Source organism: Globicephala melas, chromosome 8 (genome assembly GCF_963455315.2).
Source record: "Globicephala melas chromosome 8, mGloMel1.2, whole genome shotgun sequence".
Taxonomy (NCBI): Eukaryota; Metazoa; Chordata; class Mammalia; order Artiodactyla; family Delphinidae; genus Globicephala; species Globicephala melas.
The window spans coordinates 9,592,475-9,613,070 of record NC_083321.1 but is presented as its reverse complement, the minus strand read 5'-3'; the positions used below and the strand labels follow the sequence as shown (position 1 = coordinate 9,613,070).

The window sequence follows — 20,596 nt, the reverse complement described above, 5'->3', positions numbered from 1 at the left end:
TACCCCCTCCCTCCCCACCTCCTGTGCCCTCAGGACCACCCGCGCCCCGTCATCCAGTGGGGCAGCCCAGCATGGCTGGGAAGCCTCAGCGACCACCAACTACACTTTCCCTCTTGGAGTCGGGCCCCTGCACTTGAGATTGGCTTCTCCTTGCTGGGTTGCCTTGGGCAAGAGGCTTGACTTCTCTGAACAAAGGGGATGATGCTAATAACAGACACCAAGTCTGCAGGGGCGATTGGGAGGTGAACCTGTAAAGCACTTAGGATGGTGCTGGGGCCTGGCAGACACTCAGTCAGTGTGAGCCACTGTCATCGTCACCGTGATAGGTTGGGAGAATTATGTCACAGTGCACAGGAAGAGCCTGCAGGATGCCTTACATGTAATAAACTCCTGTGATTATTAACGTACTTGGCTCTGAAAGTGTCTGGCACACAGCAGGCGCTCAGTAAATGGGACCTTTGGTTAACAGGGAAGGACGGGGTGGGGGTCCTGGAACCTCGGCATGCAGCCTGGTCATTCCCAGCTCGAGAAGCTCCCCTTGCCCTGGGCGGCCATTGGCGGTGCTTGGTGGGTGTCCCTTGTTCCTGGCCGGGTGAGTCCAGTGTGGGGGCCAGCAGGAGGGCCTGTCCCAGGCAGCGCGTGACTCCTAGGAGGGCTTAGCCACTCATTAATCACCTAAGCGGGGCTCAGCATTCTTGAAATGCCGGCCAGGGCCAGGGAGGGGCCTGGGCTGGGGGTTCCTGGGGACCCCAGGGCTCTGGGGAGTGGGGACAGCCACTGTTTGCTGAGCACCCACTGTGTTCCGGGCACTTCATATACCTTAACTTGTTTCATCCTCAGAAGAACGCTGTAAAGTGTTAGCTGTTCACGTCCCCATTTTACTGAGGCGACTGAGGCTCAGAGAGGGTATGTGACCTGCCCAAGGTCACACAGCAGGGAGTAGGTGAGCTAGGATTTATTACTGGACCTGAGCTCTGTTCCCAGGGTTCACCAGGGGAGGGGGCATGAGGCGCAGACCCCAGACTCAAGGCCTAGGGGCCTATGGGAGGGGTGCCTCCTGCCTCAGTGGGGCCGGCCAGCCCAGGTCAGCAGTGTGGGTGGGGCCGTCCTCCATTATCAGAGTTGACGCATCTCCCACGTCAGCCCCCTTATCACCCAGCACTCCAGCTCCCCCTGCAAGGTGACCCCGGGAGGGGAAAGGCCAGCGCCTCCCCCTCTCCTTCACTGCTGATGCCCAAGAGCACTGGGCTGCCTTTTCTGTGAATCCCTCCCGTTGGTGGGGCTGGGGCTAGCGGGGAGGGCCCAGGAGAGGTCAGGCAGAGGAGCAGCGCTCAGGCCACCATCGTTCCCCGCCGAACCTCTCTGGGGCTGTTTCCTCCTCTGGGCTCAGCCCTCGATGTGGGGGTGATGGGCACACGCAGTGAGGGTGGGCTGGGCACTCCTGACTCCGACCCCTGCTCCCTCGCCACCTGCAGCTGGGGCCCGGGGTTCAGGAGTCTCCCCCAGCCCCATGGGCCCCCCAGGATGTGTGGTCCAGCCCCGCCAGGCCTCCTGGTCCCGGCTGCCCGCAGCTGGGCCATCTGGAACCGCCTCCCGGAGGACAGGGCAGGACAGAGTCAGTGAGTCTGGGTCTGAGTCAGTGAGGGGGCTGGTATCCGCTGCGCACCCGGGTAAATAAAGCACCTCGTTTGCTCCTCACAGCACCCCGCAAGACGGGGACACGGTTACCCCATTTTATAGAAAAGACGAAGGGACTTGCTCATGTCACGAAGCTGGAAAGGAGAATGGAGGGGCAGGAAGCGGCCGGTCTGTCCAGACCTGCACTCTGGGCCCCGCCCCTCCTTGCAGAGTCCAGCTGGCCTTGTGGACTGAGGGCAGCACCATCAATACCTCCTGGAGGGCTGGCAGGTGGGGGGTGATGAGGGACTCCCCCTCCACGTGGATGCACAGATGGGGAGGGCCCAGCCTGCGGACAGTTGGCGGGCTGGGCCGATCTCTCACGTCCACCCCTCCCCCACAGGCCACGACATCAACGGCGCCCTGGAGCCCTCCAACATAGACACCAGCATCCTGGAGGAGTACATCAGCAAGGAGGACGCCTCTGACCTGTGAGCGGCCCCGCGGCACCCCAGCCCCTTTGGCCTCCACCTGGGAGGGGTGACGGGGCCCCGCCTCTGAGAGCTGCTCCTTTCCCAGCCACTGAGCCCACTGCAGCGTCCGGGAGGGGCGGGGGTGCCGGGCTGGCGCTGAGCTTCCACCCTTCTCCGCAGCTGCTTCCCTGACATCTCTGCTCCAGCCAGTGCGGCCTCCTACCCCCACGGGCAGCCAGCGATCCCCGGCTCCAGCGGGGTCCACCACCTGAGCCCCCCCGGGGGCGGAGCCTCCCCGGGTCGCCATGGCCCCCTCCCACCCCCGAACTACAGCGCCCCGCTCAACTGCAACAACAACAACGGCATGGGTGCTGCTCCCAAGCCCTTCCTGGGGGGCTCTGGGCCCCCCATCAAGGCAGAGCCCAAGGCTCCCTATGCCCCCGGGTGAGTGAGGGCAGTGGGGGTGGGGTAAGATGCAGAGACCCAGGCCCAGGCGGCCCGTGGGACCAGTGACTGGGGGCCTGGGAGGTGCCGGCCGAGGCTGGGCAGTGGGCATCGGGCTGCCCTGTGGGTAGGTAAGGTGGCTGGGGGACCAGGGCCAGGCTGAGGAGGTGCTCACGGCTTTGTGCTGAGGCAGTGGACAGCCACGGAGGGTTCTGAGCAGGGGAGTGATGAGGGCTGACCTAAGTGCTAGAAAGATCTCCATCCCCGAGAGCTGTGTGGAGAGTGGCGGGGAGGGAGTGGGACTGGAGGCAGGACTGTTTACGTTCAGGGGAGCACCTCTACGTGCATGCAGGCACCCAGGGCACCCAAACCCCTCCCTGCACCAGGCCTACCCAGTCGCTCGTGCATTTATAGCTGCTGTTTCCCGCGGCCTCAGGGAGTTGGCCGTTGGTGCAGGTGTTGGGACCCTACCCAAACCGGCCCCCGATGTGCTCCCTGGCTCCTCTCCAAGGAGTCCACGTCAGCACCTGACCCAAGGGCTCAGCCCGGGCCCGGCTGTGACCCAGGGTTCCAGGTGGCCACCAGCCCAGCCAGACTGCAGGGCAGTCCACAGGCACATGCTCGTGGGGAGAGGCGGGGAGCGTGGGTCTGCTCGGCTCTGCAGAGGGGCTCGGAGAAAGTTCTGGGTTCCCGGGCTCAGGCAGGGGGCAGGTGACCCCATCTCTAGGTGGAAGGATGACAGGGTGCTGGGAGCACAACGCCGGCCAGGCAGCCTGGCTCCGTCTCCAGCTCCACCACTTCCGGCCTTCTGGGTGCTAACCCATAACCTCGGCACCCCGGCTGTGAAGGGAGCCCCGAATGCTTCCGCCCCTGCGTGACTGTGGAAGTCAGGGGAGGAAACCCAGAGGAAGTACTGGGGGGACAGTGACTGTGTCTTGACTTACAGGGAGAGGGCCGTGGAGGGGAGCTGGGGTGCCAGCCAGGGGTGAGCCATTGCTGCAGGGCAGCTGGCCGCTTGAGGCGCAGAGGCTGTCCCTAAGCCACAGGCCCCGAAGGGCAGGGAGGGAAGGGAACTGACACATCATAAGCACCTGCTGGGTGCCCGCTGCTGTTCTCCATGCCTCTGCGAGAGCCCCTCGACTGTCCCCAGTTACCAGCTCCTGGGGGACCCCAAAACCAGCCAGCCTGCGAGTAAAGCCCCACCCCGCTCACGGCAGGATTCGGATGGCAGACTGGGGCCATTTCCTAGAGAGAGAAAGTGCTTGTCCAGAACCACTCAGACACGCTGTGGCCCCCGGGCCGCTCCAGGGCCACTGCCCCCACCCATGCCAGGCCCTGTTCTAGGTGGTAAACGAGGCAGGCACATCCCTCCTATAGTGGCTCCTGCGGTCTAGTGGGGGAGGGAGTGACTAATCAATAAATCAGCAAATCGAGGACTCGTGCACCGTGAGGAGTTACGAGGAAGAACACGAGGTTCTGTGGATGTGGCACATTTGATAGGGGCCGGAGGGTGAGAAAGACCTTTACTCAAGGCCGCTGTCAGGGCAGCGCAGGGAGTGGGGGCAGATGGTGGACCCGGAGCTGGAGAGGCCCCGGTCGGCCCGCTGGGCGCAGCAAGGACCGAGTCCCCATCACCTTTTCCTGTCATCGTCACACGGCCTGCAGGGTTTGGGTGAGCGGTGGCTTGTCCAGGGGAGCTGGGGGACCCTGCAAGCAGCCCAGGGCTGTGTCCACAAGAGCTGGGCCGCCTCAGAAGCTGCCTGGGCATGACGGTGGGCAGCCTTTCCAGATGTGGGGACCAGGGTGGCCAAAGAGTCAGCTCCCTCAGAGAGTGGCCGCAGCCGCCCCCCCGGGCGGACTCAGGGCTCACGCAGGACGTGTTGACCTCTCAGAGTTGAGTTTGTTCTTTTGCCCGAACCACTGATAAAACAAAACCTGCAAGAAAAAAATAAGTGCAGGCCTGGCGAGCTGGCTCCCTGCCCAGCCTACACCTGCCTGTGGCAGGGCAGCCCCCCCGGTGACCCACTGAAGTTTCCCAGGCCCGGCCCCTAGAGTCTCCAGGAAGTGGGACTTCTGTGGGTGCAGGAAGGAAAGAGCTGGCCTGGCCCTTCGGGCTGCAGAGGGAGTCCTTGAATCCCTGTGCCATCGTCAGGGACACAGGTGACACGCTCCCAAGTGCCCTGTAGGTCTGAGGGGATGCTGGGCCAGAGCCCAAGGCCTCCACCCACAACTGGGCCCTGCCAGGCACCCCAAGGTAGCTGGTACAGAGAAATGCCCATAACGGGGGCTGCGAAGAAACCTCGAAGCCTCCAGCCCCTGGGTCTCCGGGACCCTGCCCCGCAGAAGAGCTGCCCGGCTGGAAGGCAGGGGCTCGGCTGCCCCCCCAAGCACCCTTTCCTCTTGCTTCCCAGCACGCTGCCAGACTCCCCCCCAGACTCTGGCTCCGAGGCCTACTCCCCCCAGCAGGTGAATGGTGAGTCCAGCGGGCACCGCCCTCCCCCTCTGGGGTTTGGGCAAGTGGCTGGGGCGGCCTTATCGGGAGGGAGGGGGCCAGCGGCCGCCCAGCAGGCCCAGATTATCGCTGGTCAAATACGCCCCGGCGCTGGCTGTTGTTCCCCATGGGTGGGTGGGGAGCCTGGCCCTGCCTCTGAGCAAGTGTCCCTGCCGGGGATGCCACCCGCCTGCCCGCCTGCGCCATCATGGACGCGCCCTTCGGCGGTAAGTGGACGGCTGGGGGCGGCTGGGTGCAGCCTGGACACAGGCCTGGCTGCTGCCGGGCCCACCTCCCCTTGGGAGGTGCTCAGGGGTGCAGTGGCCCCCAGGTGGCCAAGAGCAGAGGGATCACGGGCAGCCGTCTCCCCACAGCCCAGAGAGGGGTCAAGAGTTCTGTTTATCTTACCAAAAACATCTCTGGAATGCCTCCTGGGGAACAAAGGGAGCTGGGGCCTCCCCCCTCAGGCTGGGGGGCTGGCCCCTGGGACCCGCCGGAGGGAGGAGGGCCCCCCGCAGGACAGCGCTGGGGGTCCCGGAGACTCCTTCCTGAGGCTCAGAGGAGGAGCAGGCCTGAGAGGGGCTGGGGGAGAACCTGGGGATGAGGGACCTCCCCAGGGAGCCGGGCCAGGCCCGGCGGCCCAGGGGAAGGAGCTGGCTCGGATGGGGTGAAAGGCTGCCCACCCCCTGGGCAGGGTCTGGCTTCCCCGCCGGGGCCTGTAGTGGCCAGCCTCTAGACTGCCCAGCCTCCTCCCACGTGGGGTCGGCAGGAGGGCAGCCCCCAGGCTGGGTTCAGGAGGGGGCGGGAATCAGGAGACCCCGCCCCGGGGAGAGCTGGTGCCGGGAAACCTAATGGCCACCCCGCATCTCTCCCACAGACCCCCATCTCCTGCGCACCCTAACCCCTGAGAGCCTGTGCCACGTGGGGGTGCCCTCCCGCCCGGAGCACCCCCCACCGCCGCCCCCGCCGCCTCCGCCTCACTACCCCGTCCTGCAGCGGGATCTGTACATGAAGGCTGAGCCTCCGATGCCCCCCTACGCTGCCATGGGGCAGGGGCTGGTGCCCACCGATCTCCACCATACCCAGCAGTCCCAGATGCTGCACCAGCTGCTGCAGCAACACGGAGCCGGAGCCGAGTAAGAGTTGGGCAGCCTCCCCCAGGGTGGGGGGCGTGGGCGGCGTGGGCGGGGAGATGGGCTGGTGGGGGCAGGGAGGGGGGATACTCAGGGCAGCAGCAGGTAGGATAGAGATGGAGGTAGGGGCGGGGATGAATGAACCCAGGAAGGACCAAGGCTCTGACCCCAGAGATGGGGGTCAGTGTCATGTATATGTATGTACGAGCAGTGCATCGGGCACTTACGGCCAAGGCCAAGTGCTCACAAGTACCTTATTTGCGGGCATGGCCACCCCTGTTGCCCAGATAGGTAAACTGAGGCTTGAGGGGTGGGATGCTTGCCCTACGGAGATAGGAGGGAGCTGAGCCAGTACTTGAACCTGGGACTGTGCTCTTACCCAGACACCAGTGACTTTCCAGTCACCATGGAGTCCTCGGGTTTCTGAGGAGGTTCCAGGCGGAGACCCAAGCTTCCTGCTCTGACTCCAACCCGTAAAATTGTCTTTTTTATCTGTTTTGCACATTGAGATTTCGTGAAAGATTTCATTCAAGGAAAGATTCCACTGGCAAAGCTTTTTGTAAACCAGAAGGGGAAGGGGTGCTGTGTAGCCCCCAAATCGTCAGCCCCCTTCCCAGGAAACGCTCTTTCCCAGCCTTTGTGGCCCAGGCCCTCTGTGGCTTGTTTCTAACCATGGAGGCTGCTCTCCAAAGAGCCGTCGCTATAAAGAGTGACACTGAGAATGACACCACAGGGAAGGGACAGACTCGTTCATTCCACGAACGATTCTGAGCGCTTTGTGTGCCGGGCCAGTTGCTGGGCGTGATGGGAACACACAGACAAGTCAGGTGTGGGTCTTGCCCTCCTGGATTCCACAGTCTTGGGGGTAGGGTGGAGGGACAGAAAGAGAATGATAACACAGACTGATGGGGGAGCACTTCGGAGGTAAAGGCGTGGGCTTCGTACAGGAGGTATCCCCTGGGCTGGGCGTATCCTGCTGAAACAGGGTGAAGAGGGGAGCGGGGGTACTGCCCAGTGGGAGGGGGCTCGGGGAGGGCCAGCCCCCCATGGTGCACACCTGTGTCCCCCCCAGGCTCCCCACACACCCCTCCAAGAAGAGGAAGCACTCCGAATCACCCCCCAACACCCTCAATGCCCAGATGCTGAATGGAATGATCAAACAGGAGCCCGGGACCGTGACATCCCTGCCACCGCACCCAGCTCGAGCCCCATCCCCACCCTGGCCTCCCCAGGGCCCGCTCTCACCCGGCCCTGGCTCCTTGCCCCTCAGCATCGCCCGGGTCCAGACGCCACCTTGGCACCCCCCAGGTGCACCCTCACCAGGTACATGGCTGGCCTGCTCAAGCTTTCAAGGTGGGGGGGTGGGGGGGCGCCGGGGCCCAGAGCCCGTGGCCCATGGCCGTTCTCTCTCTCCAGGTCTCCTTCAGGACAATGATAGCCTCAGTGGCTCCTACCTGGACCCCAACTACCAGTCCATCAAGTGGCAACCACATCAGCAGAACAAGTGGGCGACACTGTACGATGCAAACTACAAAGAGCTGTGAGTGACCTGTGCTCCCCCTAACCCCTCCTGGCCACGCCGTCCTAGAGCAGGGCTGGGGAGCACACCGGCCACGAGATGGTCCCGTTTCACAGAAGAGCAGACAGGCTCAGGGAAGCGCTAGGACTGGCGCTCGGGGTTCCTGACTCCGGAGCCAGCCCGAGGCCTCCTGAAGAAGCTGGTGTCCGCCAGGGAGGGGCCGGTGGGTGGAGGGGTGTTTTCTGGCCCCCCCCTTCCCCTCCCCCACTCCTCCTTCTGCATTCCAGGAAGGTAGCCGGAAGCAGAGCGTCAGCAAGGCCCTTCCAGCAGCCCCCTCCCTGGAGGGGAGGGATGAGTGGGTGGGGGAGGACTGGGTCAGAGGCTGGCCGGGCATTCCTCGCTCTCCTTCAGCACCCACCCATGTGGATTCAGCTTCCTGGGACCTGGCCAGGAGCACTCCGGGACCAGTCCCCTCACTCCCACGGAAGGCCAGTGAGGGATGAGAGCATGGCTCACCATCAGCTCATTTGGACATTGCCAGGCCTGGGCAGGGTGTCTGGGACTTGGCCCTCTCGCAGCTAGACCAGCCTCCTGGAGTTGGGTGTCCCAGGCTATGCCGGGTTGTTAGCCACAAGCCCTCAGGGCTGGGGCAGGGGGCGTCCAGCTGAGGTAGTGGTGAAAGGGTCCCTTGAGGCCCTGTCTGGGTGGCGGGGGCAGGTCTTTGGCTGTTCAGCCCTATGGCCTGGTGAGGAGCTCCCATTCCTACTACTATACTTCTTGGGCCAGCCCTGCCACCCCAGGTCCCAAGGCCAGGAAGTTGGCAGCTGAGGCCCCCAGTGTGGCCCAGGCACTTCCTGGGTGTTCCCCTGGGTCAGGCAGGTGGGTGGAGCCCAGGGAGGGAGAAGTAGTGAGCTCCGGGCCTTCCCGTGGTTGTTAGCCAGGCCCAAAGGCCTCTCCCCACAAGTTTGGAAACATTGTCCCTGCCCAGCTTCCTCCAGGCGGGCCCTGGGCATCCGGGGCACTGCTTGTGCCTGGGGACCTGGGTGAGGGCGGGCCAACAATCACCCCCTTTCAGTCCACCTGGAGGTCCCCCAAAGGGTCCAGACTTGGAACACCTTGCCAGCAACAGATGTGTAAACTGAGACTGAGGCCAGGCTGCCCAGAGTGCCCCCTCCCCAACCGGGCAGATGGTGGAGTCAGAATGAGGACGTTTGGGGGCTTGAGCAAGCTGGTGGGCAGGGGCTGGGCCAGCGCAGAGCCGGCGCCTGGTTCCACCGTTTCCATGGCAACCAGCTGTCAGGCGCAGTGAGGCTCCACAGACGCATCCCCTCTCACCCCGGCTCCCGTGAGGGAGGGGGCTTCGGGCAGCGTTTTGGGAAGAAGCCAAGTGTGGTGAGGGGCCGTCAGGCCCCCTCCTCAGGAGTTCCCTCCCGTCCAAGTGTCTTGCTCAACCTGCCCCCATCACCAGGGTGGGGTGGTCCCAGGCACGTAGTGGGAAGAGTATGGGCTGAGGCACTGGCAGACCTGAGCTCCAATCCTCCTGGGGACTCAGTTTCCATCTCTGAGAAGTGGGGGCACCACGTGGGAAGTTGCGTTGGAACGCAGGCATGTGGGTGGGACGGGCAGGGCAAGCCCGGTGTGCGGGGCCTCGGGTGACTGCCCCCACCTGTCCCCAGGCCCATGCTCACCTACCGCGTGGACGCCGACAAGGGTTTCAACTTTTCGGTGGGCGACGACGCCTTCGTCTGCCAGAAGAAGAACCACTTCCAGGTGACGGTGTACATCGGCCTGCTGGGCGAGCCCAAGTACGTCAAGACACCTGACGGCCTCAAGCCCCTCGACTGCTTCTACCTGAAGCTGCACGGAGTGAAGGCAGGTCTGGGGCTCGGCCAGGAGGGCAGGGCAGGAGGGCAGGAGGGCAGGCATGCTGGGCGAGCCCAAGTACGTCAAGACGCCCGAGGGCCTCCAGCCCCTCGACTGCTTCTACCTGAAGCTGCACGGCGTGAAGGCAGGTCTGGGGCTCGGCCAGGAGGGCAGGGCAGCAGGGCAGGAGGGCAGGCATGCTGGGGGAGCCCAAGTACGTCAAGACGCCCGAGGGCCTCCAGCCCCTCGACTGCTTCCACCTGAAGCTGCACGGCGTGAAGGCAGGTCTGGGGCTCGGCCAGGAGGGCAGGGCAGGAGGGCAGGGGGGCAGGCATGCTGGGGGAGCCCAAGTACGTCAAGACGCCCGAAGGCCTCAAGCCCCTCGACTGCTTCCACCTGAAGCTGCACGGCGTGAAGGCAGGTCTGGGGCTCGGCCAGGAGGGCAGGGCAGGAGGGCAGGGGGGCAGGCATGCTGGGGGAGCCCAAGTACGTCAAGACGCCCGAAGGCCTCAAGCCCCTCGACTGCTTCTACCTGAAGCTGCACGGAGTGAAGGCAGGTCTGGGGCTCGGCAAGGAGGGCAGGGCAGCAGGGCAGGCAGGCTGGGGGGAGTCGAAAGAGCCCAAGGCCAGGTGAGTGTGTCCTGAGGAAACCCCTCGTGGCTAAGTCCAGGCCCCCCTTTCCGCCTGTCCTCCCATGCCTGCCCCTTAAGCATCAGGCCCCTCAGCCCTTTTCTCAGGTACGCTTCCCGTTTCCTTCTCTACCCCGTGATCCCAAGCCTGCGCCCCCCCGCCAAGACCCCTCTTCTGACCCCGCTGTCAGCCGTCTCAGTGCCACACCCCCAAATGAACTCCCTGGGAACTTGCCCCTCTCCCGGGCCCCCTCTCTGGGAACGGGGCTCCAGGGCCCTGGTTACCTGAGCCATGACTCCGGGGCCCACTTGCCCACCCCTCACCATGCACCAGGCCCTCCTGTCGCCCAGAACTCCCCTCTGCCTGGTCCCCTCCTCCTTCCCCCACCTCCACCTCCTTGTCTGACCTGTCCTCAGCAGCTTCCTCTGTGGCTCCTGCCTGAGATCTTTCCCATTCTGCCTTCCAAGGCCTCCGGGACCCCATCTCCCTCACCCCAGCAAAGCCCTGACTGCTAGGCTGGGCCTGCAGAGGGCTTTGGGACCCCAGCCTCACCCGTTCCCGCCATTCGCTGTGCCCAGTCGCAGCCCCGCCTCCCCCAGGCGGCTCCCTTTCTCGGGGACGCCCGCTGAACACCACTCCATCCCTCCTCTGCCGGCTCGCCGCCGCTGTTCCTTGACCTTCACCGTTCACACTGCTGCGTCCTCGGGGACACCTGCCCTGAGGCCCATCTTGACTTGAGGTCCCTCCCCTGCGATCCCCCGGCACCGCCACAGTGGTGGTTGATTTTGAGCCCGTGAGCTCCCGGGGGGTCGGCCGGGTGCGACTCCTTCAGTGTCATGATCGAGCAGCGCAGCCAGCGCCCGTGGGGGGGTTGAGGGGAAGTGGGTGTGGGACGGGGTCTGGGAAATGTTGGGTGACGAGTGAGCGGGTGGCTGCGGAGCCCGGTTCGGGGTGTGTGCTCAGGGCTGGGGTAGGTGTGCGGACGGGTGTGGGGGCCGGTGAGGGTGAGTGTGTGTGTGCACGCTCATGCGTGTGCACATAGGTGGGGGAGTGGCGTGGGTGTGGGGCTGTGGGATGTGTGGCGTGTAGGAGAAGGCACCAGCGTTTGTGGGCTGAGGGGAGGGCAGGGCCTCGGTTTCCTCACGAGCCCCAGCTGGGCCAGGCCTGGGCCGAGAGGCCGAAGGAGGGCGGAACCAGGTGGGGAACCTGGGCCCTGAGGTGCCTTTGGCCTCTGCCCCTCCCCCAGCTGGAGGCCCTCAACCAGTCCATCAACATCGAGCAGTCGCAGTCGGACCGAAGCAAGCGGCCCTTCAACCCTGTCACGTGAGTGCCTGGCCCGTGGCGGGTGGTCCCCAGGAGGGCTCACCCTGGCAGGAGCTGAGGGGAGTGCGGGAGTGCACCCACAGTGTGCACCTCCTACACACTCCTGACCCCAGTGCCCCCCTGCGGCCTGGCTCTCCGCAGCCCCCTTCCCTGCGCCCTGAGTACCCTGCCCCTCCTCTGCAGGGTCAGCCTGCCCCCCGAGCAGGTCACGAAGGTGACTGTGGGGAGGCTGCACTTCAGCGAGACCACCGCCAACAACATGCGCAAGAAGGGCAAGCCCAACCCTGACCAGAGGTGAGCGGGCTGCGCCCCTGCCCTGGAGCCGCTCCGTTTCTGAGGACGAGGGGCGGGAGGGTGCCACCCCACATAGCATGCCAGGCACAGAGTCCCGCAGACTCACCCATTTCACAAAAAAGGGACCTGGGATTCAGAGCCCTTCCTTAATGACTTACAGATGGGAGAGCAGAAGCCTGGTTCCTAGCTGGTGGGCCCTGGGGAATTTCCGCCCCCTAGTGGAGACTCAGGTTCCTCCTCTGTAAGACGGGGTGTTCATGCCCTCTTCCTGGCTGGTGGGAGCCTGGGCGAGATGACCGAGTGGGCACTGTACATCTGACCCAGGAAGGCTGGCGGGGGGTGGGGAGGCAGTGGGGCAGACCCCTGGGTGCCTCTAAGACCCCTGTGTGTCCCAGGTACTTCATGCTGGTGGTGGCCCTCCAGGCCCACGCACAGAACCAGAACTACACGCTGGCCGCCCAGATCTCAGAACGCATCATCGTGCGGGTGAGGGCCACCTCGCCGCAGAGGGCTGAGAGTCCTCCCCAGACTTGGGGACTCCCCAAGACCCAGGAGAGATACAGGGGTCCTCAGGAGTCAGGAGCTGGAATGCTGACCCTGCTGGGCACTCGCTGTGTGGCCTTGGGCAAGGCTCCCACCCTGTCCGGGTCACAGTAAAGTGTGGAGGTGGCCAGGACCTGGACCTGGTTGCCACAATGGGAGGGACAGTTTAAGCCGCCCCTCATGGTGGGGTGAGGAGGTCTGGCTGGAGCTGGAGAGGTGGCTGCGGGGTTTCCCCCTTTCCCAGGGCGCTGCAGGTTCCCCATCCCCCAGGACTGATCCAACCCCAACTCCTGCTAGGCCTCCAATCCGGGCCAGTTTGAGAGTGACAGCGACGTGCTGTGGCAGCGGGCGCAGGTGCCCGACACCGTCTTCCACCATGGCCGTGTGGGCATCAACACAGACCGGCCCGATGAGGCGCTGGTGGTGCACGGCAACGTCAAGGTCATGGGCTCGCTCATGCACCCCTCGGATCTGCGGGCCAAGGAGCACTTGCAGGAGGTGGGGGCGGGGCTGTGGGCGGGGACAACTGAGCGGGAGGAACTGGTGCCCGGGGTTGCCCGCGGGGGGCGGGTTTGCTTTGTGGGCGGGGCTCTGTAGGGGGCGGGGCTGCAAAGGAAGGAGTTGGGGGAGGCTGGCCCTGGATCTCTGGATCCCGCGACCCTAGTAGCAGGGTCTCCCCTCCACACTGCTGCCTCCGGACGGGCCCAGGACGGGAGGCTTTCAGTTCGGCCCTGGCTCCCGCGCAGGTGGACACCACCGAGCAGCTGAAGAGGATTTCGCGCATGCGACTGGTCCACTACAGATACAAGCCAGAGTTTGCCGCCACTGCTGGCATCGAGGCCGCGGCGCCAGAAACGGGTAAGGATTCACGTGCGCAGGCTGGGATCTGGTAACCCCGACCCTGTCCCTGTCCTCTGGAAACCCTACTCCCGGGAACCCCTTCCCATGACTCCTGGAAACCTGCCCCCGGGAATCCCGGCCCTCCGGAAGACCTGCCCTTCGGGCCGGACCCCTTGCCCTTTGACACTGGAAGCCTGGGACTTGTGGCCTCGGGATCCTCACTCCTCTGTTCCCTAGATGAATCTTGCCTTTATTCTCCTGGATCCCTGCTCCCTTTCCCCTGGAGTCCTTACTCCCTGGAATATGCCCCCATCCCTAGCCCAGGGAACCCCACACCTTGATCCCTGGAACTGCGACCCTGTGCCTCGGAGCCCCCTGCTCCGGGGCTCCCTGGATCCCAAATCTCTAGCCCCCAGAATTTCACCCTCACCGATCCCTGCCCCTGCTTACATTACGGTGCTGTGGGCAGTCCTCCCCGCAACACACACTTGGCTTGCCCCTCCCCAGGTGTCATCGCTCAGGAGGTGAAGGAGATCCTGCCTGAGGCCGTGAAGGACACTGGAGACGTGGTCTTTGCCAATGGGAAAACCATAGAGAACTTCCTGGTGGTGAACAAGGTCTGTGGAGGAGGGACTGAAGGGAGCCCAAGGGGCAGAGGGGTGGACCCGCTGGAGGGCGTTCACGCCCTCCGTAGAGACCGGGGACACTGAAGTGCAGAGAACAGGAGCATTCCCCCTGCCCCCCAGTCTTCTCTCATGCTGCTTCCAGAGCCCCCTCCCCACCCCACTGGGAGAGGTGGAGGTGGGAGGTGGGGACTCTGCCAGTCCGCAGCTGTGCGATCAAGAGCAAGAGGAACGTTCTGAGGGTCATCTTCCTCCCCTGCAAAAGGAGGGAAACGACACTTACCGCTAAGAAGTTCTAATGTGGTTATGGCAAAGCTTAAACGTGGGGTTTGTCGTGAGGATAATGTTTGTAACCTTCCTGGCGTGAGGATGGGCACCATGTGATGTGTTTTGGCCTCTGCTGAAGTCTTGAGACGTTGTGTTCATCAGATGGGGAGATGGAGGGTGGGAGCCTCTGAGAGACAGCGGGTTCTGACCGTGGGTGGGGAAAGGTGCAGAGGGGGGATGCTGTTCGGACGCAGGCACAGGGAGCCGAGGGAGCTGAGGCTGGACGAGAGGCAAGGCTGGCCTGGGGAGGGAGCCTTTGAGTGCCCTCCTCAGGCGCCCCAGTGGGCCCACAGCCTGGGGCTCCCAGGGGCTGACTGTGCCCTCGACTCTGGCCGTTGCTGCGGCAGGAGCGCATCTTCATGGAGAACGTGGGTGCTGTGAAGGAGCTGTGCAAGCTGACGGACAACCTGGAGACGCGCATTGATGAGCTGGAGCGCTGGAGCCACAAGCTGGCCAAGCTGCGGCGCCTCGACAGCCTCAAGTCCACCGGCAGCTCGGGCGCCTTCAGGTGGGGGCTCGGGGCCGGGGAGGGCAAGACCCCCTTCCCAGAGGCACCTCTGACCCTGCCCTCTTGCTGCAGCCACGCAGGGAGCCAGTTCAGCCGGGCAGGCAGCGTCCCCCACAAGAAGAGGCCCCCCAAGGTGGCCAGCAAGGTGAGGGTGGGCAGGGATGGGGGCCAGGGACTGGGGCCTCCCCATCCTCGTGGCCTCCCTTTCCAGCTGGCGCCTCTCCAGGCTCACTGACTCCAGGTGCTTCCCCTCCCCTCCCCTCGCTTCTGGATCCTCTAGCCCTCCCAGCCCCTGGTTTCTCCTTCCTCTCCCTCTGCCCCCCAAGGGGATGAGTACCCCACCTCCAGCAGAGCCCACCGTGGGTCAGACCATGGGCTCCCTAAGTCTGGGCCTTTTCCCCCTTTCTTCTTGGTCTTCAGTCATCGTCTGTGGTCCCAGACCAGGCCTGCATCAGCCAGCGCTTCCTGCAGGGAACCATCATCGCCCTGGTGGTGGTCATGGCCTTCAGGTGACTTGTCCCCCAGACTTTGGGGGCGGCTGGCCAGGGATGTCGGGCTGCCCACGGGCCCAGTCCTGGGGGAAGAGGAGGGCGGGGCCTGGGAGATGAAGTGGCTGAGGTCTCGGGGAAGGAAGGGGGGCTGCCTCGTTCTGTCTCCTCCCCTTGGGACTGGGGAGACCCGCGTACAGGCATCACTTGGGAGTCCAGCCCCTGGGAGCAAAAACCACAGGCCCCGCCCTGGAGAGAGGGCGCCGGGTGGTGGCTCCAGCTCTAACAGTGGCCCCTTCCTGTGGCTCCCAGCGTGGTGTCCATGTCTACACTGTATGTGCTGAGCCTGCGCACCGAGGAGGACCTGGTGGAAACTGATGGGTATGTCCCTGGAGGCCTGGCTGCGGGGGCCATCGCCAGGCCGGGCGGGGCTTTGGTGAGCAGCCCAGGGTTGGAGGAGCCCTGGAGGCTGTCTCCTCTAAAGGGGGTTCCACCTCAGGCTCTTAGCCCGCCAGGAGTTTGTGGGGGTGGGTGGGAAGGCCTCTCTGGAAGGGGGGCAGCTGCTTCGCAGTCGTACTGAAGCCGATGTTTCTCCCTGGCCTACTCAGTGCTCCTCCAGGTGGCTGGGCCTCTGAGTGGCAGGGGGCATCTGAGCGGCCCAGGTTAGAACAGGGGGTAGGGGAAGGAGAGCCAGGGTGGGGCCTTGGGCTCTTCTGCCCACTGTCACCCTCAGTCCTTGGGCCATCTCTGACCGTGTCTTCTCTTTCTCTCCTCCCCTGTGCCTGCCCCCTCTTTTCCTCTCTGCCGCCCCTTAGCTCTTTTGCCGTGTCCACTTCCTGTCTTCTGGCCCTGCTCCAGCCCCAGCACCCTGGGGGGAGTGAGGCCATGTGCCCATGGTACGTGTCTGGACCAAGCCCTCTCCCGCCTGCCTCTGCCTCCTTTCTGCCTTCCTTGTCCACCTCCTCGCGCCCCTCCCGCTGCTCTGGGACTCCCAGGCCTCCTGCTCAGGCTCTCCCAGCCCCTCTGAGCTCAGCCCACCCTTCCCCAGCAGGTCCAGCCAGAGCTTTGGGACCACTCAGCTCCGACAGTCCCCTGTGACCACTGGGCGGCCGGGCTCGCAGCCCTCTCTGCTGCTGGGTGCGTGTGGGGCGTGGCTTTGGAGGGGTGGGATGGGGAGCGGTAGCTGTGTTCTGGGTCGGGGGCTCTGCTGCCCCACTCCAGCTCATACAGCCTCTGGCTTCCTCAGTTACCACTGGCCTGACCAGCTCGGCCCCAGCTCCAGCCCTCCGCACCTTGGACCTGTGCTCCAGCCGCCCCTGCCCAGTCGTCTGCTGCTCCTCGCCCAGCCCCAGCCCCACCCCTGCCCCTAGCTTTAATCCTGGCCGTGGTCTCAGCCCCAGTCCCGGCCCCTCCACCAACCGCTCAGGTATGGCTCGCTTGGGGCCAGGTTTTGGGTTGGAGGGGTTTTTACAGGAGGCCTAAGAAAGGCCCCAGAGACTCATTGGTGGGAGGGTCTGGTCTCCTGGAGCCCAGAATGAGGCTCTGGAGAAAGACTGGGGGTTCCCCCTGAGGAGACCAGGAGATAGAAGGGAGCCACCCAGAGTCCAGTCGGGCCCTCAAGACAGCTGGGCAGGAGGCAGCCCGTGCCTGCCTCTCAGCCTGTGCCTGGTTCTCTCCACAGGCCCCAGCCAGATGGCCCTGCTGCCAGCCACCAACATCAGAGCCAAGTCCTGGGGCCTGTCAGCCAACGGCATTGGCTACTTCAAGCATCCAAAGAACTCGGACCCTGTGGCCAGCCCTGCGGTCCCCTTTCCTGGAGGCCAGGGCAAAGCCAAGAACAGCCCAAGCCTTGGTCTCCATGTCCGGGGCCGCCGAGGGGCCCCTCAGCTTGGCCTGAGCTCTGCTCAGCCCACCCAGGCCTGGAGCCAGCCAGGTACCTGCCCTACCCCTTCCCCCGCTCAGCCCAACCTGGCAAGGCTCACTGGCCAGGGCCCATTTCAGCCCATCACCAGAATACCTGGGTGCAGAATTGTCAGTCGACAGACATTTGCTGAGCATTACTAAGTCCCAGGAGTCAGGCCAGGCTGATTATATAGCGTTATATCCATCGCATCATTTAATCTTCACAACAGTCCTGCGAGAAAGGAATCGTCCCCATTGTTCAGATGAGGAAATGGAAACTTGGGTGAAGTGACTTGCCCAGGGTCATACAGCCTGTTAGCGGCAGGGGTGGAATTTGATCCCAAGTCCACGTGGCTCCTTTTATGTCACCACGCCAGGGCAAGAAGGTTACTGTTCAGAGTCCCCCCAGTTTTCCAAACCTCATACCTTTGGTTTTAACAAAGCTAGAGAACCCTTTGTTTTCAAACCGGGTTTCTCTGAAGTATCCCCAGGGCTGCCTTGGAGGTTGAAGGGGAGGCCGAGAACCTTCCTGGCTTCAACCAGGCACCTCTGCTCTAGGTACTGGGCTTCCTCATCAACTTCCACTTGATGGGTTTTGTGGCTTAAAGAGAGAAAAAAAAAAAAAAAGGCTTAGAAACTGGTTTGCCGAGATTGAAGTTCAGAGTGATGGGGAAGCCCCACGGGGTAGATGCTTACCAGGCAGCCGTTTCCTGGGCCCCTTCTCTGTGACTGGCTCCGTACAGGGCACCGGGGGTGATGGAGATGGATGTGTCCTGCCCCCAGGGGCTCACAGACACGAAAACAGCAGTGTGGTGAGGCTCTGAGGGGACACACAGGCAGCTTGGCGACTGGGGAGGGCACAGAATCCGGACTGAGGTGCGGAGATGATTGGGGAGGCTTTCCTGGAGGAGGCGACATTGAAAGCTGAGTCTTCGAAGGACAGTGGGGCCCTGATTTGTGTGTGTGAATACTGCCGCCATGGCTGATTTCAAGCTACCAACTTGACGTCACTGTACCCCGAGTTGGGAAGAGATGTGTGCAGTCAGGGACAGGGGCCTGAAGAGCGGGCTCCTGTACGCCCCATGCAGGGGATATGGAAGACCCATCCCTACTTGTGGGTGTCCTGGGTCCGTCAGGGAGGCACACCTCAGGCTCATGGGAACTGTGTAGTCCTAGGGCTGCTGGGGAAGATGGTGGCGTGACCCCAGCCGTTGTGGGAGTCTGGAAAGAATAACCTGAAATTTATTCCTGCTGAGGTGTGAATGACTGATTCGAGTCTCGGGCAAGGACAGGTTTGGCTGCTTCTCATTTGTGTCCTGTCTTCTCACGCTCCTTCCTGCACCAGTGGCCTCTCTCCTTGCAGACCCAGTGCCGTCCCTGACCTCCATCCAGGTGCTGGAGAATTCGATGCCCATCACGTCCCAGTACTGCTCCTCAGAGGATGCCTGCAGGTGGGCTTGGCTACCTCCCTTCCCCCACCCCCGCCCCAGGACAGGTTCCCTCTGGTAACATGAGCCCAGGCGGTCCAGGTGTTCAGATCTTGCTCCCCTCAGGGAGGAACTTTCCCCTCAAGGTGGGGCAGCCCCTTTCTAGGCCCCTGAAGGGCTCCACTGTAGACTGGGGGCTGAGGAGTTGATGGGAGTGGGGGGGTGCAGGGCAGGGTGGCCTTGTTGAGGAGCCAGCTTTGCCCTTTCAGGCCTGGAAATGTCACCTACCACATCCCCATCAGCAGCAGCACGCCGCTGCACCTCCGCCTGACCCTGCAGATGAAGTGAGTGCCGCCGTGGGGGATGGGGACCCAGTGGTCCCAGGCAGCCGGGGGAGGGGCTGAGGAGGGGTGCTAGCTTTATTGCCTGCTCCATGCTTCACTGGCTGTGTGACCTGGCAACCTCCGGGCATCGGTTCCTCATCTGGGAAATGCGCTGCTGCCTCCCAGGGGCCGTGAAGGCTGTGTGGGTCAGTGGATGGAAAAGGGTTTGTAGCCGTCTAGAGCCTTGACGGCTACGCATCATTTTCAGGCTGTGAGGATTCAGTGCCCTGTCTCACCGGGGTGAGGGAGGTAGAGTGGAGGGCTGGCTGGGAGCGGGCTGGGCTGGAGGAGCTCGGAACCCCACTTCCCTGCTAACTGGGTCTTTCCCAGCTCCTCGGCCCCCGTGTCCGTGGCGCTGTGCAGCCTGATGTCAAAGGAGGAGCCGTGTGAGGAGGGGGGCTTTCCACAGAGCCTCCATGCCCACCAGGACACCCAGGTAGGAGACTGGGAAGCTGTGGGCCAGCCAGGCCGGAGCTTCCTCCGCGCCGGCACATCTGGGCTCCCAAGCGGGAGAGGAGAGGGAGCTGGAGTCAAGAGTGCAGGCATCTCCACGGAGGACATTTTGGGCCCTGGGCCTCTGTGTCGCAGGGAGCGGGGCATGCGTGCACTGCTCACCACTGAGTGTCTTCCGGCCCTGTGCCTGCCCTGACGAAGGCCTGGGGAGGAAAACAGTTCCATAAGGCCTAACCTGCGGTGAGCGCAATGGTGGAGACGGGGAGGGCGTGTGGAGGGCGTCCTGGGAGCCCGTGGCAGGGAGAGCTGACCTTGTGTGGCCTCAGGGTCAGGCCAGCTGCCCCCAAGTCATGTTTGATTAAGATGAGACCTGAAGAGCAATACGGGATCAGCTGGGGAAAGGAAAGGGGACAGCGTCCCAGGAGTAGGGGAACAGCGGGTGCAGAGGCCTGGCGGCCAGGGAGAGCATGGCGCGCTGGCAGAGCTGGAAACGTGGCGAGGGCTGTGCGCCCGGGGAGATGGGAAGGAGGCTGGACCTGAAGCTTGGGCGGGGGCAGTGGCATTGTTCCATCTGTGACTTTGGAAGATCTCTTGGGCTGTGTGGAGGGGGCTGCCTCCTGGTCTGGGAACCTGTCACCGTCGGGCTCCTCCCTGGCCATGTGACCCGAAGTTGTGACTCTCAACACAAGTTAAGGGAATTTCTTCTCACCCACTCGTGTGTTCATTCAGCAAATAGCTGTTGGGGCCTCCTCTGTCCCAGGCCCTGTGCTGGCCCAGCTGAGGGGAGACAGAGGTAGGGAAGAAACAGGCCTTGCCTTCCAAGAATGCACTCTCTAGCCGGGGAGAAAAGGGCTGCAGCAAGTAGCTTGAGTAGAGGATGGAGTGGGCGAGAGCCCTGAAGAGGCTCAGGCCCTGGGCGGGGAGGGCTGGAATCCCAGCTCTGCCCGGCCTCGGTGTTTAGGCAGGTGACTCAGCACTGTCCCCGTCTGTAAGCGGCACCGCCTCAGTGGGTTGCAGTGCGGATGGGGTGAGCGAAATACCTGGATGTGCCCGGAGCACAGTGGTGAGAGGGAAGGCAGTAAGAGAGCAGCGGCTGTGGGCCCCCGGCTGCCTGGCACGGAGTACACACGGACGGTGGGCGCTGTTGCTCCCCGAAGTAGAAAGTGCACCCTGCGATCTCTCTTCAGATCTCTGCTTCTCCACTTTGTAAACCATGCCACAGAGCCAGGGCTGCGACGGCCATGGCGGGGGATGCCAGTTGGGGTGGGACAGGGGGTGGGGGGCTGCGCAGCTGTCCTGACCCCTCTGCCCCCCT

At 63.7% G+C, this 20,596-nt stretch overlaps 1 protein-coding gene across 6 annotated transcripts in view; it reads left to right on the top strand.

Annotated features, from left to right (window-relative positions):
• MYRF (myelin regulatory factor) overlaps positions 1 to 20,596 on the top strand; it is a 33,745-nt gene that overhangs the window by 10,302 nt on the left and 2,847 nt on the right. Inside the window, exons 2-25 of one of the 6 annotated variants that reach the window (XM_060303094.1) lie at positions 2,021 to 2,108; positions 2,271 to 2,534; positions 4,946 to 5,007; positions 5,903 to 6,161; positions 7,231 to 7,481; positions 7,575 to 7,698; positions 9,354 to 9,549; positions 11,417 to 11,493; positions 11,677 to 11,787; positions 12,183 to 12,273; positions 12,628 to 12,828; positions 13,077 to 13,188; positions 13,678 to 13,787; positions 14,468 to 14,628; positions 14,701 to 14,773; positions 15,049 to 15,137; positions 15,429 to 15,497; positions 15,932 to 16,012; positions 16,168 to 16,253; positions 16,363 to 16,542; positions 16,798 to 17,049; positions 18,364 to 18,469; positions 18,715 to 18,789; positions 19,159 to 19,264. In XM_060303094.1, the coding sequence (XP_060159077.1) occupies positions 2,021 to 2,108; positions 2,271 to 2,534; positions 4,946 to 5,007; positions 5,903 to 6,161; positions 7,231 to 7,481; positions 7,575 to 7,698; positions 9,354 to 9,549; positions 11,417 to 11,493; positions 11,677 to 11,787; positions 12,183 to 12,273; positions 12,628 to 12,828; positions 13,077 to 13,188; positions 13,678 to 13,787; positions 14,468 to 14,628; positions 14,701 to 14,773; positions 15,049 to 15,137; positions 15,429 to 15,497; positions 15,932 to 16,012; positions 16,168 to 16,253; positions 16,363 to 16,542; positions 16,798 to 17,049; positions 18,364 to 18,469; positions 18,715 to 18,789; positions 19,159 to 19,264 (3,224 nt within the window). Of the gene's footprint in view, positions 1 to 2,020; positions 2,109 to 2,270; positions 2,535 to 4,945; positions 5,008 to 5,902; positions 6,162 to 7,230; positions 7,482 to 7,574; positions 7,699 to 9,353; positions 9,550 to 11,416; positions 11,494 to 11,676; positions 11,788 to 12,182; positions 12,274 to 12,627; positions 12,829 to 13,076; positions 13,189 to 13,677; positions 13,788 to 14,467; positions 14,629 to 14,700; positions 14,774 to 15,048; positions 15,138 to 15,428; positions 15,498 to 15,931; positions 16,013 to 16,164; positions 16,254 to 16,362; positions 16,543 to 16,797; positions 17,050 to 18,363; positions 18,470 to 18,714; positions 18,790 to 19,158; positions 20,551 to 20,596 lie in introns of those variants that run through there. The other 5 variants (XM_060303093.1, XM_060303095.1, XM_060303092.1 and 2 more) reach the window with 5 other exon arrangements.